At 38.2% G+C, this 18,477-nt stretch overlaps 1 protein-coding gene across 1 annotated transcript in view; it reads left to right on the top strand.

Annotated features, from left to right (window-relative positions):
* The window catches only part of atos (atos homolog atossa), a 28,649-nt gene extending 14,165 nt beyond the window's left edge, over positions 1 to 14,484 (top strand). The window contains exons 7-10 of the mRNA XM_090117683.1: positions 230 to 378; positions 829 to 992; positions 2,128 to 2,363; positions 14,022 to 14,484. Of these exons, the coding sequence (XP_089973809.1) occupies positions 230 to 378; positions 829 to 992; positions 2,128 to 2,363; positions 14,022 to 14,424 (952 nt within the window). The 3' untranslated portion in view covers positions 14,425 to 14,484. The remainder of the gene's footprint in view (positions 1 to 229; positions 379 to 828; positions 993 to 2,127; positions 2,364 to 14,021) is intronic.
* The last annotated feature ends 3,993 nt before the right edge of the window (positions 14,485 to 18,477 follow it).

The raw sequence follows: 18,477 nt of genomic DNA, 5'->3' as shown, positions 1-18,477 counted from the left end.
AACAGATTTCGTTTATTCTTTTTTTATAACAATTGAACAACAATTTTTTTATAACAAGAGAAAAAGTATACATCATTACATGAATCTCGGGCGAAACCGGTGTGGACCGCTAGTTTTCAATAAATACTTGTCAAGTTTACACAAATGAAAAACTTTTTGTTCGATTTTTTTGAGTTTGAGTTGAGTGTAAGTTTGAGTTAGACTTTAAGTTTGAGTACAACAATTCCAGCGCGCTATTCCACCCGATATCGCCGCCGTCCCCCGCGCCCCCGTCCCCCGACTCGCCCCCCCCCGCGCCCCCGCTCACACACACACCAAACAGGAGGAAGAAAACGCCCGTTAGCAAACTGCGGGTTGGCTCTAGCACTGGGCTTTTGGGTGAGTTGTGGAAACAAAAAAAAAAACACATATACAATAACATATAAATACACACGCACATACAACATAAAATATAAACACACTCTGATATTCTTTCAAAGTTCAAAGACTTACAAAGAAACAAAAACACACACCGGTGAGACATATATATATATATATATATATACACATACACATACACATACACAGTTACACATACACACATACACAGTTAATATATTTATTATTAATAATGGTCTAAGAGCCCGTGGGAGATCGTCCTTTACCGATCTGATAACCGAATGAAATTTATTTGACTGATAGTTTTTGATACACAGAATATGCCTAGGTATGCTTGCCTACTCATTTCAGTGTATAATTACCTGGCAAGCAGGTGTAAACAGGTAAGTCAAAATAGGTGAAAAAAAAGTACTAGCACAATAAATAAACACATTCTACATAATATTCCAGGCACGTTCGAAGAGTCCGCTCTAAAAGGGCGTCTCGAACCCGTGGCCACCGTGCACGGTTTCACCGCAGAACTGGGCGCGTCGGGTGCGTTCTGCCCGCCGCACCGCCGCCTGCCCGTCACTGTGTTCTTTTATGCGCCTGGAGGGACTAATGCACCGTATATGGTGAGTGTGGGTTAAAATGGGGGGTTATACAGGGTGTGTGACACCCGTGGTTAGAGTGAGTTGTAAGCATTGGTTTTAGGCATTTGATTCGTGTGCGTAATCGCTCACATTTGTAATTGTTACATACATATTAATATTATTCTAGCCGTGAGAATCTGTAAATGGCTTATTGTGTGTATTATATTATGTGACTACCTTTAAGAATACAGCTGTAGATTCTCCTAAAATATCTTATATATAAAATTCTCGTGTCACAATGTTAGTCTGCATACTCCTCCGAAACGGGTGGACCGATTCTCATGAAATTTTCTGTGCATATCGGGTAAGTCTGAGAATCGGCCAACATCTATTTTTCATATGTACCACGGGCGAAGCCGGGGCGGACCGCTAGTAAATAAATAAATAAATAAGTTCGGGGTGGAATGGGGGTTAGGTAATGTAGGTATAGGTAAAATTCGATCAAAATATGTTAGAGTTAGAATTTTTCTCAAAAGAGAGTACACGCTTTTGATTTTTACACATACATATTTGGACAAATTAATTCAACATTACTTTTCGTACTCATTATATTTGCATTGCTATATGTTTCTTATGAACTAAGGGACGCTAAAGTCTTGTACAAATTGTATTGTACGATTATTTACACTAAAATAAAATTTTTATACATAATTTTGTATCGAATGTTTGTGTGTGTGAACATTATAATAATGTTTGTGTGTGTGAACATTATAGTAATGTTTTTGTGAATGAACATTATTACAACAATGTATCGAATGTTTGTGTGTGTGAACATTATAATAATGTTTGTATGAATATTATTACATTAATGTATCGAATGTTTGTGTGTGTGAACATTATAATAATGTTCGTGTGTATGAATATTATTATTATAATAATGTATCGAATGTTTGTGTGTATCAATATTATTACAATAATGTATCGAATGTTAGTGTGTGTGAACATTATTACAATAATGTATTGAATGTTGGTGTGTGTGAACTTTTTTTTATTTTTTATTTATTGTATAATAGGGGAGCGCTTGGTGAACTTTATAATAATGTTTGTGTATCAATATTACAATAATGTTTGTATGTTTAAAAAAACACAATTGAACACTTGTGACCGCACATTCCAGGGGCACATAAACCTGGGCGCTGGCGGGTACCGCGTGCCGCGCGCCGGCACCGTGCAGGTGTCGCTGCTGAACCCGCACGGCACGCTCGTCAAGATGTTCGTGGTGCTGTACGACCTGAGCGCCATGCCCGCCAGAGCCCGCACGTTCCTGCGCCAGCGCACGCTGTACCTGCCCGCCGGCCTGCCGCCCCCGGCCCGCCCGCTGCACCAGGCGCTGCGCTACCTGATCCACCTGCGGTGAGTGCCCGCCGGCCTGCCGCCCCCGGCCCGCCCGCTGCACCAGGCGCTGCGCTACCTGATCCACCTGCGGTGAGTGCCCGCCGGCCTGCCGCCCCCGGCCCGCCCGCTGCACCAGGCGCTGCGCTACCTGATCCACCTGCGGTGAGTGCCCGCCGGCCTGCCGCCCCCGGCCTGCCGACCCGCCGTGATACATTAAAGAGTAATAATACATCTGCTCCACTAAGTGTTATAGTTGCTACAGTAAGTTAGATACGTGCTACAGCTGCTCCAGTAAGTAAGATACGTGCTACAGCTGCTACAGTAAGTAAGATACGTGCTACAGCTGCTACAGTAAGTAAGATACGTGCTACAGCTGCTACAGTAAGTAATATACGTGCTACAGCTGCTACAGTAACTAATATACGTGCTACAGCTGCTACAGTAAGTAAGATACGTGCTACAGCTGACAAAGTAAGTAATATACGTGCTACAGCTGCTACAGTAAGTTAGATACGTGCTACAGCTGCTACAGTAAGTTAGATACGTGCTACAGCTGCTACAGTAAGTAATATACGTGCTACAGCTGCTACAGTAAGTAAGATACGTGCTACAGCTGCTACAGTATATAATACACGTGCTACAGTAAGTAATACACGTGCCACAGCTGCTACAGTAAGTTAGATACGTGCTACAGCTGCTACAGTAAGTTAGATACGTGCTACAGCTGCTACAGTAAGTAAGATACGTTCTACAGCTGCTACAGTAAGTAAGATACGTGCTACAGATGCTACAGTAAGTAAGATACGTGCTACAGCTGACAAAGTAAGTAATATACGTGCTACAGCTGCTACAGTAAGTTAGATACGTGCTACAGCTGCTACAGTAAGTTAGATACGTGCTACAGCTGCTACAGTAAGTAATATACGTGCTACAGCTGCTACAGTAAGTAAGATACGTGCTACAGCTGCTACAGTATATAATACACGTGCTACAGTAAGTAATACACGTGCCACAGCTGCTACAGTAAGTTAGATACGTGCTACAGCTGCTACAGTAAGAAAGATACGTTCTACAGCTGCTACAGTAAGTAAGATACGTGCTACAGCTGCTACAGTAAGTAAGATACGTGCTACAGCTGCTACAGTAAGTAATATACGTGCTACAGCTGCTACAGTAAGTAAGATACGTGCTACAGCTGACAAAGTAAGTAATATACGTGCTACAGCTGCTACAGTAAGTTAGATACGTGCTACAGCTGCTACAGTAAGTTAGATACGTGCTACAGCTGCTACAGTAAGAGTCGTTCTACAGCTGCTTCAGTAAGTAATATACGTGCTACAGCTGCTACAGTAAGTAATATACGTGCTACAGCTGCTACAGTAAGTGAGATACGTGCTGCATCAACTACAGTAAGTTAGATACGTGCTACAGCTGCTACAGTAAGTTAGATACGTGCTACAGCTGCTACAGTAAGTAAGATACGTTCTACAGCTGCTACAGTAAGTAAGATACGTGTTACAGCTGCCACAGTAAGTAAGATACGTGCTACAGCTGCTACAGTAAGTAAGATACGTGCTACAGCTGCTACAGTAAGTAATATACGTGCTACAGCTGCTACAGTAAGTAATATACGTGCTACAGCTGCTACAGTAAGTTAGATACGTGCTACAGCTGCTACAGTAAGTAAGATACGTTCTACAGCTGCTACAGTAAGTAAGATACGTGCTACAGCTGCTACAGTAAGTAAGATACGTGCTACAGCTGCTACAGTAAGTAAGATACGTGCTACAGCTGCTACAGTAAGTAATATACGTGCTACAGCTGCTACAGTAAGTAATATACGTGCTACAGCTGCTACAGTAAGTTAGATACGTGCTACAGCTGCTACAGTAAGTAAGATACGTTCTACAGCTGCTACAGTAAGTAATATACGTGCTACAGCTGCTACAGTAAGTAAGATACGTGCTACAGCTGGAACAGTAAGTAATATACGTGCTACAGCTGCTACAGTAAGTTAGATACGTGCTACAGCTGCTACAGTAAGATAGATACGTGCTACAGCTGCTACAGTAAGTAAGATACGTTCTACAGCTTCTACAGTAAGTTAGATACGTGCTACAGCTGCTACAGTAAGTAAGATACGTGCTACAGCTGCTACAGTATGTAATACACGTGCTACAGTAAGTAATACACGTGCTACAGCTGCTACAGTAAGTAAGATACGTGCTACAGCTGCTACAGTAAGTAAGATACGTTCTACAGCTTCTACAGTAAGTTAGATACGTGCTACAGCTGCTACAGTAAGTAAGATACGTTCTACAGCTGCTACAGTAAGTAAGATACGTTCTACAGCTGCTACAGTAAGTAAGATACGTGCTACAGCTGCTACAGTAAGTAAGATACGTGCTACAGCTGCTACAGTAAGTAAGATACGTTCTACAGCTTCTACAGTAAGTTAGATACGTGCTACAGCTGCTACAGTAAGTAAGATACGTTCTACAGCTGCTACAGTAAGTAAGATACGTGCTACAGCTGCTACAGTAAGTAAGATACGTGCTACAGCTGCTACAGTAAGTAATATACGTGCTACAAATGCTACAGTAAGTAAGATACGTGCTACAGCTGCTACAGTAAGTAAGATACGTTCTACAGCTGCTACAGTAAGTAATATACGTGCTACAGCTGCTACAGTAAGTTAGATACGTGCTACAGCTGCTACAGTAAGTTAGATACGTGCTACAGCTGCTACAGTAAGTAAGAGTCGTTCTACAGCTGCTTCAGTAAGTAATATACGTGCTACAGCTGCTACAGTAAGTAATATACGTGCTACAGCTGCTACAGTAAGTAAGATACGTGCTGCATCAACTACAGTAAGTTAGATACGTGCTACAGCTGCTACAGTAAGTTAGATACGTGCTACAGCTGCTACAGTAAGTAAGATACGTGCTACAGCTGCTACAGTATGTAATACACGTGCTACAGTAAGTAATACACGTGCTACAGCTGCTACAGTAAGTAAGATACGTGCTACAGCTGCTACAGTAAGTAAGATACGTTCTACAGCTTCTACAGTAAGTTAGATACGTGCTACAGCTGCTACAGTAAGTAAGATACGTTCTACAGCTGCTACAGTAAGTAAGATACGTGCTACAGCTGCTACAGTAAGTAAGATACGTGCTACAGCTGCTGCAGTAAGTAAGATACGTGCTACAGCTGCTACAGTAAGTAAGATACGTGCTACAGCTGCTACAGTAAGTAATATACGTGCTACAGCTGCTACAGTAAGTAAGATACGTACTACAGCTGCTACAGTAAGTAAGATACGTGCTACAGCTGCTACAGTAAGTAAGATACGTGCTACAGCTGCTACAGTAAGTAAGATACGTGCTACAGCTGCTACAGTAAGTTACATACGTGCTACTGCTGCTACAGTAAGTAAGATACGTGCTACAGCTGCTACAGTAAGTAAGATACGTACTACAGCTGCTACACTAAGTAAGATACGTGCTACAGCTGCTACAGTAAGTAATATACGTGCTACAGCTGCAACAGTAAGTAAGATACGTGCTACAGCTGCTACAGTAAGTAAGATACGTGCTACAGCTGCTACAGTAAGTAATATACGTGCTACAGCTGCAACAGTAAGTAAGATACGTGCTACAGCTGCTACAGTAAGCAAGATACGTGCTACAGCTGCTACAGTAAGTAAGATACGTTCTACAGCTGCTACAGTAAGTAAGATACGTGCTACAGCTGCTACAGTAAGTATTATACGTGCTACAGCTGCTACAGTAAGATACGTGCTACAGCTGCTACAGTAAGTAAGACACGTGCTACAGCTGCTACAGTAAGTATTATACGTGCTACAGCTGCTACAGTTAGATACGTTCTACAGCTGCTACAGTAAGTAAGATACGTGCTACAGCTGCTACAGTAAGTCATATACGTGCTACAGCTGCTACAGTAAGTAAGATACGTGCTACAGCTGCTACAGTAAGTAAGATACGTGCTACAGCTGCTACAGTAAGTAATATACGTGCTACAGCTGCTACAGTAAGTAAGATACGTTCTACAGCTGCTACAGTAAGTAAGATACGTGCTACAGCTGCTACAGTAAGTAAGATACGTGCTACAGCTGCTACAGTAAGTAAGATACGTTCTACAGCTTCTACAGTAAGTTAGATACGTGCTACAGCTGCTACAGTAAGTAAGATACGTTCTACAGCTGCTACAGTATGTAAGATACGTGCTACAGCTGCTACAGTAAGTAAGATACGTGCTACAGCTGCTACAGTAAGTTAGATACGTGCTACAGCTGCTACAGTAAGTTAGATACGTGCTACAGCTGCTACAGTAAGTAAGAGTCGTTCTACAGCTGCTTCAGTAAGTAATATACGTGCTACAGCTGCTACAGTAAGTAAGATACGTGCTACAGCTGCTACAGTAAGATACGTTCTACAGCTGCTACAGTAAGTAAGATACGTGCTACAGCTGCTACAGTAAGTAAGATACGTGCTACAGCTGCTACAGTAAGTTAGATACGTGCTACAGCTGCTACAGTAAGTTAGATACGTGCTACAGCTGCTACAGTAAGTAAGATACGTTCTACAGCTGCTACAGTAAGTAAGATACGTGCTACAGCTGCTACAGTAAGTAAGATACGTGCTACAGCTGCTACAGTAAGTAATATACGTGCTACAGCTGCTACAGTAAGTTAGATACGTGCTACAGCTGCTACAGTAAGTTAGATACGTGCTACAGCTGCTACAGTAAGTAAGATACGTTCTACAGCTTCTACAGTAAGTTAGATACGTGCTACAGCTGCTACAGTAAGTAAGATACGTGCTACAGCTGCTACAGTATGTAATACACGTGCTACAGTAAGTAATACACGTGCTACAGCTGCTACAGTAAGTAAGATACGTGCTACAGCTGCTACAGTAAGTAAGATACGTTCTACAGCTTCTACAGTAAGTTAGATACGTGCTACAGCTGCTACAGTAAGTAAGATACGTTCTACAGCTGCTACAGTAAGTAAGATACGTTCTACAGCTGCTACAGTAAGTAAGATACGTGCTACAGCTGCTACAGTAAGTAAGATACGTGCTACAGCTGCTACAGTAAGTAAGATACGTTCTACAGCTTCTACAGTAAGTTAGATACGTGCTACAGCTGCTACAGTAAGTAAGATACGTTCTACAGCTGCTACAGTAAGTAAGATACGTGCTACAGCTGCTACAGTAAGTAAGATACGTGCTACAGCTGCTACAGTAAGTAATATACGTGCTACAAATGCTACAGTAAGTAAGATACGTGCTACAGCTGCTACAGTAAGTAAGATACGTTCTACAGCTGCTACAGTAAGTAATATACGTGCTACAGCTGCTACAGTAAGTTAGATACGTGCTACAGCTGCTACAGTAAGTTAGATACGTGCTACAGCTGCTACAGTAAGTAAGAGTCGTTCTACAGCTGCTTCAGTAAGTAATATACGTGCTACAGCTGCTACAGTAAGTAATATACGTGCTACAGCTGCTACAGTAAGTAAGATACGTGCTACAGCTGCTACAGTAAGTAAGATACGTTCTACAGCTTCTACAGTAAGTTAGATACGTGCTACAGCTGCTACAGTAAGTAAGATACGTTCTACAGCTGCTACAGTAAGTAAGATACGTGCTACAGCTGCTACAGTAAGTAAGATACGTGCTACAGCTGCTACAGTAAGTTAGATACGTGCTACAGCTGCTACAGTAAGTTAGATACGTGCTACAGCTGCTACAGTAAGTAAGAGTCGTTCTACAGCTGCTTCAGTAAGTAATATACGTGCTACAGCTGCTACAGTAAGTAAGATACGTGCTACAGCTGCTACAGTAAGTTAGATACGTGCTACAGCTGCTACAGTAAGTTAGATACGTGCTACAGCTGCTACAGTAAGTAAGAGTCGTTCTACAGCTGCTTCAGTAAGTATTATCAAAATTCATCTGTGAGACGCGATACAAAACACACGTCAGTGTAGTTGCCCCGTTCTATCAGGTGTTCAAAACCTTTTCTCTAATCCAAGTATTAACAATGGAGTGTGCGTTATGCAATTCAACATTTAAAGAAGGAGTGCAATGTTGCATATGCAACAAACACTTCGATTTTGGCTGTGCTCAAATAACGGAACAAGGTTGGAGAAAACTGGGTGTGGAGAGACGAGCTGCCTGGAGGTGTACCAATTGCAAGAACTCATCAAATATAAACCAACCCCCAGCATCAGACACTATATCCCTCGAGTCTATAATGAAAGAATTGCGAGATGTGAAAAACAAACTCACCGGAATGCCAAGTCTACTAAATGGGTTGAATGAATTGAAAAAAGAGCTATGTGAGATCAAATCAAGCTGCGAATTTTTAGGTGGCAAGATTGATGATTTTGCAAACAAAATATCAACTATGGACGCTAGATTGGTTGAACTCGAAAGCCTTGATCACAAAATCTCCAGTCTTGACCAGGAGGTATCCTGTCTAAAGGCTCAGTTGGCAGCTAACGACACAAGATCAAGATTAAATAATGTCGAGATCAAGGGCGTTCCTATAAAGAAAAATGAAAACCTATATTCTGTTGTGGACAATATCTGTCAGAAAGTAAGCTTCAGTATTAAAAAGGAACACATCAACTACCTATATCGTGTTCCGTCTCAGAAGACAAAAGATAAACCCATCATAATTAGTTTCCTGAACAGATACGTTAAGGAGGATTTTGTTGCTGCGGCTCGAGCATCGAAGGAATTGCTAGCTCGTGATATCGGATATGGAGACTCTAACAATCGCATCTTTGTGAATGACCATTTAAGCCCTGAAATGAAGAACCTACTGAATAGCTGCAAATTAACTGCCAAGGATAAGCACTACGATTACGTCTGGGTCAAATTCGGTAAAATACATGTACGTAAAAATAATTCATCTCCTGTTATAATAATTACCAAAAAGTCAGATTTAAACAAATTGTTATAATATGTATACATTCCGTATCATTCTTTCTTGTTAAACAACTAAATTGTGAACGATTCAAATGCTTATTTTATAAAATCAAAGTCGAACAATTAATATTATCACGCTTAAATTTGTCTATATTATGTTTTCAATTTATTTTAAAATGTTATAATTTTCGTTCAAAATACCAAGTGTTTTGTAGCCATGCCTCAACCGTAGTCGAACCGGTTTATTCTCTACTCGGGTGGATGTATTTTTCTTTTGTGTCGCTTGTTGCAAAGATGCTCCGAATACTTATTCTTTACCGATTATTGCTATTCCGTACAAACTCGTGCAATTTAGTATTTGCACCTTTCTCTGTCGCACTTATATGATTAGAATTAATGTCGTTAACGTTCTAATGGTTTTAATACGCACTCAAGCTCTCGTGAATATTATTAATAAACTTATGGAATCGCTATATTTTATTAAATACTATTTTGATTTAATCTCGGTTAAAATGTTAGGAACATTGTTTTGTAGAAATGATATATTATATTATAAGTACTTATTTAATAGTGGTTTGAATGTGATAATGCAGCGTTTGGAACATCGTGTTGTATTTGACACAAGTCTATCAATTATCTTACTTTTATACGTTCTAGTAACTATCATTCTAATAATTATTATAACTTGCAAATATACGTACGTACGTAAGGTTAAATCGTTAATGGTTCTATTCGATTATAACGTGACATCTAAACATTTATTGATTGTATCAAAACGAAATGGCTAATGAAAATACAAAATTATCAATTTACTATCAAAACGTTAGAGGATTAAGGACAAAATCCTTATTATTTTTTCGTAATTTATGTTTAACCTCGTATGATATTATACTGTTAACGGAGACATGGCTTGTGGATGGTATATCGGACTCGGAATTTTTTGATGATCGTTATGTAGTGTGGCGTAGGGATCGGAATTATGAGGCGACAGGACAATCTCGGGGAGGGGGCGTGCTTGTCGCAACCCGAAAGGAATTAATCGTGACGTCACAGGAGCAATTTCAATCATCTGCCGAAGACCTCTGGTTGACTTTACGTGTTAAATATCATAACGAACTTATTAATATTCACGTATGTGTATTATATCTTTGTAAACAAAACTTAGGCAGATCATTTTCTCAACAATTGCATAACTTTCTAGAAGCACTAAATAATATAATTCTCAATCACCCCTCGGATAAAATAATTATTGCGGGCGACTTTAACATGAGTAATATATCCTGGAATTTAAATTCTGAAGGTCTACTTCTTCCTTCAAACTATTCGAATGGTGATGAATGTTTGTTTATTGACGAATTATACACTCACGGTTTGCAGCAGTACAATTTCATACATAACGCTAGCAACCGAATACTCGACTTAGTGTTATCGAACGATTCTATTGTTGTGTATGAATGTGTCCGTCCGCTTTTACCGATCGACCCTTACCATAAAGCACTCATAATTGATGTAGAATTTGTTCACATATCGTATTTAAAATCGAATACTAGGAAGAAAATATTATACAACAAAGGGGATTACGAGGGAATAAATGCAGAATTGTTTAAAATTAATTGGTCACAAGAGTTTGACAGGACTCATTCCATTGAAGAATGTGTGAATTATTTTTATTCGATTGTTAATAATCTAATACACACTTACATCCCAAGCAAAACCGTGGTCGACAATAAGTTTCCTATTTGGTATTCACCAGCTTTAAAAAAGATTATTAAAGAAAAATTTAAACATTTTCGCAAATACAAGATTTACAAAAACCTAAGTAGCTTAGAATCATACAAACTGTTAAGGGATAGAGTTAAGAATGTAGAAAATGACTGTTACCAAAAATATATAAATTCTGTAGAAAATTCCATTGAACAGAATCCTAAATACTTCTGGTCCTTTTTCAAATGTAGATCGAAATCTAAAGGCTTACCTAGCAATATTAAATACAATAACAATTTACTCACATCCGGAAACAATATTTGTAATGCATTCTCAGAATATTTTTATTCTACATTCCTAGACAAAACTGACACAAATTTATCAAATTATGTATCTGAACTGGAATTAAGTAATTTTGAATCAAATTTTGACCTTTGTTCGATAAACATTGACTTGAATACGATAAAAAAGGCATTATCCCAACTAGATCCTTCGAAATCTGCAGGTCCTGATGAAATCAGTCCACTGTTTCTTATAAAATGTGCCGACTCAATAGCCATTCCACTAGCCTATTTATTTAAGAAATCACTTACTCTTATGGAATTCCCCTCAATGTGGAAGAGGGCATTTGTTACACCTGTCCACAAAAAAGGTTCTAAGTTGGAAGTTGTCAATTATAGACCTATATCTAAATTGTGTATCATAGCCAAAGTCTTCGAAAGAATAGTATACGACCAGGTTTATGCAGTATTTAAAAACACATTCATGAGTTATCAGCATGGATTTCTTAAAGGTCGATCAACCGTGACTAACCTGGTGCTTCTGAATGATTACATTACTGATGCTATGGAGACAGGCCATCAGGTCGATGTAATCTACACGGACTACAGTAAATGTTTTGACCGCATAGATCACAAGATTCTCTTGCATAAATTATACATAATGGGCATTAGAGGTAACTTACTCAGATGGTTTTCCTCGTATATCAACAATAGATCTCAAGCAGTTGTAATAAGTAACTATATATCAAGTTGGGTGGTAATACCAAGTGGAGTACCTCAGGGCTCCCTTTTGGGTCCTCTTATGTTTTGCGTATTCATAAATGATATTCCAAATTGCTTCACACACTCAAATCTTCTTTGCTTTGCTGATGACATGAAGATATTTAGGACTATTAAATCTTCTGCTGATGCTGCTATGCTTCAAGATGACCTTAATAAATTAGACTACTATTGTACTCAAAATAAATTAGATCTCAACCCTGGTAAATGCACAGTCGTCTCATTTAGTCGTAAAAAACAAACACTGCGTTTCAACTATCAAATAAAAAATCAAGATCTTGGAACTAGCCCTGACATAAGAGATCTAGGAGTGATACATGACCCAAAACTCATGTTTGATAAACATATCGATTATATTCTAGCTAAAGCTTCTAAAGCTTTAGGCTTTATAATGAGAATTTCGTCAGATTTTAAAAAGGCGAAAACGTTTAAAATTCTGTTTTGTGCTTACGTACGTAGCATTCTAGAATATGCGTCGCCAATATGGAATCCGCGATACGATAAGTATATAACTAGAATTGAACGAATACAGATGAAATTTTTGAAATTCCTATGTTACCGATTACACGTCCCGTACAAATCTGAGGATTATTACGAGGTCTGCAGCAAATTTCACTTCCTACCCCTAACATATCGCCGGGAGATTTCTGATATTTTATTACTTTTAGGCATTACATCCAATAAAATAGACTGCCCAGAACTACTAGCCAAAATTTCTTTATACACACCCTCAATTTTATCTCGTAAATATAATCCTATCTTTACTTCCGCAGTCAACACTAACTATCGTCAAAACTCGTTTATTCTACGCGTAAGCAATAATTTTAACAAGCTATCAAAACAGTTCGACTTTGACTTATTCTGCAGCAGTTCTTACTCCATTAAGCGTCAGTTAGCTAATGAGTTCTTCCGTCAGTTTGGTGGTCAAGTTGATATGTAATTTGATTAGTGTTACAATGGCATTGGTTTTAAGCATTTGATTCGTGTACGTAATCGCTCACATTTGTAATTGTTATATATTAACATTTTTCTAGCCGTGAGAATCTGTAAATGGCTTATTGTAAGTATTATATTATGTGACTATCTTTAAGCATACAGCTGTAGATTCTCCTAAAATATAAATAAATAAATAAATAAATAAATTATACGTGCTACAGCTGCTACAGTAAGATACGTTCTACAGCTGCTACAGTAAGTAAGATACGTGCTACAGCTGCTACAGTAAGTAAGATACGTGCTACAGCTGCTACAGTAAGTAAGATACGTGCTACAGCTGCTCCACTGATTGGGACAAGTAACAATTGCAACTTATTTTCTTTTTGTTACAAAATAGCTTATTCCCTCCTTTTCCAATTAAAAATCTTTTTCATAAAATTATATATTAGGCAAAATCCGAACACGTTAATATTTATTTTCGAATACAATACTATAGTCGAGCCAATTTAATAGGCAACATTTGACATCAATTTTATCTTCGAAGAGAGGTAACCTGCTTAAAAACATCGATTAAAGTGAATTAATCGATACGGATTTGAAACATTTGTCAATCGAATTTATTAATTTATGATGATTTTTATTCACAAGTAATCAATGCATTCGATTCTAGATGTCAGATTTCGATTTTTAGAGTAACGTCTCTGGTATTTAAAAAGAAAAAAGGTTTATTGACACAAAATTGTAGCGACGTCATTTCTTCAATTCAGAAATTGTTTATTATGTTTAGAATGGTTTATCAGTAAAATGAAATTTTAAAATTACTTGTATCGGTCATTATTATTATAAATATGTGATCGTAATTGAAAAAAGTTAAGCAAATGTGCAGTTCTAACAAAACGAAATATCATGTTATTCTATGTTGTCGTTACTAGGTTACGTTGTTGAATTTTGTTGAACTGTCAAATGTTGCCTATTAAAATGGCTCTACTATAAATATGTATATTTCTTTGCAGATTCATGACTTCAAAGTCCGGGAAGCTTTACCTCCACACGGATATAAGAATATTGGTGTCTCGAAAAGCAGATGTTGATACAGCGACCGCGTATTCCGCGATCTACCGGCCGATAGCCAATCAGAGCAAAGAAGACGCAAAACTGACCAATCAGAGCAAAGAAGAGACAAAACCGACCAATCAGAGCAAAGAAGAGACAAAACCGACCAATCACAGCAAAGATGACTCAAAACCGACCAATCAGAGCGAAGTATCAACAAATAGGACGCCGAATCGAGTTTTTGGCGGTTGTGGAGAATTCGATTCGAATAGAGAGATCGGTTATGAAAATCAAAATGGCGTCGCGTACGAGTTGAGAAGTTTTACGTACGCGCCAGACAATCCGAAATATTCGCCGCGATAGTTTAGTGCCTGTTTATGTATGTTGTATGTAATGAAAGAATATATTTTTGGTTTGTATATACTTGCGTGTTTTATTTGTACCTCTGGTCAATCATTAAATTTTTACCAATAATAAAAATTATGAAAAAATATATTAAAATAACTACTTTATATGAAATGCATACAGATCCATACACGGTATACGTACCAAACTAGTAATTTTGTTCAAGTTTTGTCTGTCTGTTAATATCTGAAACGGCTGAACCGTTTTTGATGGGACTTTCACTGATAAATATCAGATTTTTTAAGGAGTAACTTAGGCTATTTATTACTGCAATTCTCACAGGAACATTATAGACTAAGAGGAAAAACTCATTTACGTGAGTGAAACCGCGGGACGCAGCTGGTATAACATAAATGACAGATTTTTTTTTATTAAAAAGATAACTCTTAAAGTAATTAATCAACGCCCCCCCCATTCATAAGTTCATTATAGACAGTAAAATTAAGGTAAAGAAATAAATAGTTTTTGTTAACACCAAGTTAAAAAAAAAAATACCAATTCGAACAGAATTTTTAGACATTAATCAATAATTGTTAAACTAAAACATTCTTAGATCCACCTGAAATAACGCAACAATTTCATTAAAAACCAACGGCTAGGAGGAGCTCTGAACAAACCACACAGAAAAATATACAATAAAATAAAATACAGAGAACCAGATTTGAAAAGGTTGAACGTCATGATATCAATTTCAATTTAAAAAAAAGCGCCATCTATCGGGGTATTTTTGATAAATTCTTAGAGCAGGCTCCAAGGAGATGTTCGTTTGCATAAATAGCGAACCTAAATCTGACTTCTGATATATATATAAACTTGAAAATATACTCGCCATCTTTGGATGCTCCCCCCACTCCCCCATGCAACAATTTCACTGTACGAACTATTGAATCGTAAACAATGGACTATTGTTAATTATTTAAAATAATAATTTAAAAAATATATTCATGAGTTTTCAATCTATAGTGGTTTAAAGTTAACTCAAAAATGGACCATTTTCGTAAATTTTCTAAAAAATCTTAGAGAAAGTGTAAGAAATGTTATAGTATGCTATATATTCGTGATCTACTCAATAAGTTCTTTCATTTGATACCCCATGCGGCATGTTTTGGAAATGTTTATTTTTTTCTTTGTATGCCATATTTAATTACCGGGGTGCGGGGAAGGGGACCACAAAACTGGTTGGCAACATCTGTCTATAGGATGTCTGGGATCTATACAATATATATCAGAAGTCAGATTTAGGCCGGGACTCCACCAAAGCGGAGACGAGACGAGCGGAGAGGAGATGTTTTTTAAACAACCAATAGAATTGAGTTATTGACACGTCTCCTCTCCGCTCAGCTTCAGTGGAGATCGCTGTGCGGAGATGTGTAATATTTGTATGTCGCGATGGAAGCGGAGATGTGAGCTGTGCGCGGACGACGCGCAGTGGAGACGAGAGATGTGAGCGGCGTGCAGTGAGCGATGTCACCCTCCCCCCTCTCGCCCGCTAGCAACCCGCAGAACCCCGCGCGCGCGCCGGCCGGCCCGCCCCGCCCCGCACCCGAGCTGAAAAACATCTCTTCTCGCACAGCACACAGCACACCGCACACATCTCCGCTTTGGTGGAGTCCCGCGAGCTGAAAAACATCTCTTCTCGCACAGCACACAGCACACCGCACACATCTCTGCTTTGGTGGAGTCCCGGCCTTAGGTCCGCTATTTATGCAAACGAACATCTCCTTGGAGCCCGCTCTATCTAGCGCAAGAGATTTATGCTCCATGGAATCGGGTGACTAAATCCTAACAGCGCCATCTATCGGAATTTATAACTTTCTCACTGATTTAAATGTTCATCATAATTCATAATGTATTTTCAAATATCCATGAAATTGAGATATTTCTCCTCGGAAAAATGTGGACTATTATTACATATATCTCTCGCCTCCTAACTATCTCCACAAACAATACACTCGCATTTACAAATTTAGTAAGGATTAATAATTTAAAACATGTCTGTGCAATACGATTCAATATTCAGTAATGTTATTTGCATATTTCATACAAACTTTTTAGTGGTCATTTTTATTTTTCTTCAGATAATTAAAAATAAAAAATGCTCTTGGGATATAATTCATAATTTCATAGTAATTCTAATTTGCACAAAGAAAGATAAACAGGATTTTGCAGATCATTAAATAGATAGAGAATATTCTTATGAATTTTCTTTTTTTAGGTACATTTCTTGAACGAAAATATTATGTAAAAAGCAATTTCATTTCAGAATATTAGATGGTAGATTCGATTTGATAGATCATACATATTCTGTAAAACCTATGATGGTTCTAACCAATATTATGGTACGGTCTACATATTCTGTAAAACGTATGTTCTAACCAATACTGTAAGTAGTGTGGTTATGACTTATAAGGAAAACTAGTATTATGGATGCCTATAGAAATTCCCGTTAGAACATACTATAGATAGAGTAACCGTAATTTATAGGGTCAAACTAAATATACTTTCGATTATAAAACATAGGAATAAAACGAAGAACATTGGAACTTCGTGGGGTGAAATTATGAACATTTTTTTTTTGATTAAATAATTTTTGTAGGATAATCTGTGTTTTATTTACAATAGACAATAGACAATAGATGATGATTATTTAATAGTTATTGAAAAAATAAAGTAGTTAGGTACATGTGTAATCTAATTTTTCTATGGATACATTTAAAATTTATGGTTAATCTAAAAATGGGTTGAGTGGAATTATAATGATTTATAGTTTTTTGCATTTGTCTCAGGATTTTAGTAAGAAGCTGTTAACCTTTTGACCGCCAGAGCAAAAACGCATCGCCGTGCCCTCCACGCCAAGCCACAAATTCAATGAGATAACCTTGAAAATAGTAGGGATTCCAAAATGTTATCGATAAACATAATAATTCACGTCTGAATATTTGAATAAACCGCTTATAACACAAAAATAATATTTATTTAACCTCATCTCCTACTGTAAAAACTTAAGACCACATTTATAGCAACTATCAACAAAAAAAATCAACCTTTTGAGATACAAAAATACATATAAAATTGCAGCAAGTTACAGCACTATTCTCTATCAGTTACGCCCCATTGGCATGTATACATGCCAATGGCGCGGGCAACCATCCTTTTTTTTATAATCTCTCGCTTCTGATTAGGGATGTGTAGCTGTATATTATTATAACTTATCGAGTTTATTTATTAAGTTTATATGAACTATAGGTATTATTGTGGAGTGTTTATTTGTAAATATCAAAACAACTATTACCTTTAAATAAAGGGAATTGCATTATGAGCTATTACGCACTGTCGACCAGTCGCCGGCGACTCAGTCGCCAGCGACTGGACTTACCTGGACGACAGTGCGCAAGCCCCTATTTAAACTATAGTAAGAGCTATTACGCACTGTCGACCAGTCGCTGGCGACTCAGTCGCCGGCGACTGTGACTTACTATAGTTTAAATAGGGGCTTGCGCACTTAGTCGTCAGTCGTCCAGGAGTAAGTCCAGTCGCCGGCGACTGAGTCGCCGGCGACTGTGACTTACTATAGTTTAAATAGGGGCTTGCGCACTTAGTCGTCAGTCGTCCAGGAGTAAGTCCAGTCGCCGGCGACTGGTCGACAGTGCGTAATAGCTCTAAGTCACAGTCGCCGGCGACTTGTCGACAGTGCGTAATAGCTCTAAAACTACATATTTATTTTCCAATCATTTAGTTTAATACTTGAGTTATTACAAATACTAATTATATGTAGGTTACCATATTTTGATATGACATAGCGACAATTTGTATCATAAGAATATTCTAATAAAGGCACTCACACTCTCGGCAATACTCGATAAAATATTTTTACAACTTTCCGCACTTAACAACACGGCACGCGCTTACGACGTCACCAGTCCGACATCTATTCATGTCAATGGCGCAGAAGGGATTGCATATCGATACTGTGCTAGGGATGCGCATGATTGGCGAAAAGGAAAATATTCA

The sequence above is a fragment of the Colias eurytheme genome, chromosome 28 (genome assembly GCF_061535395.1).
Source record: "Colias eurytheme isolate Ceu_HAF_F1 chromosome 28, ilColEury1 Martin Lab GWU primary, whole genome shotgun sequence".
Classification (NCBI taxonomy): Eukaryota; Metazoa; Arthropoda; class Insecta; order Lepidoptera; family Pieridae; genus Colias; species Colias eurytheme.
Note: the sequence above shows the minus strand (reverse complement) of the source record. Positions and strands in the feature narration are given on the sequence as shown.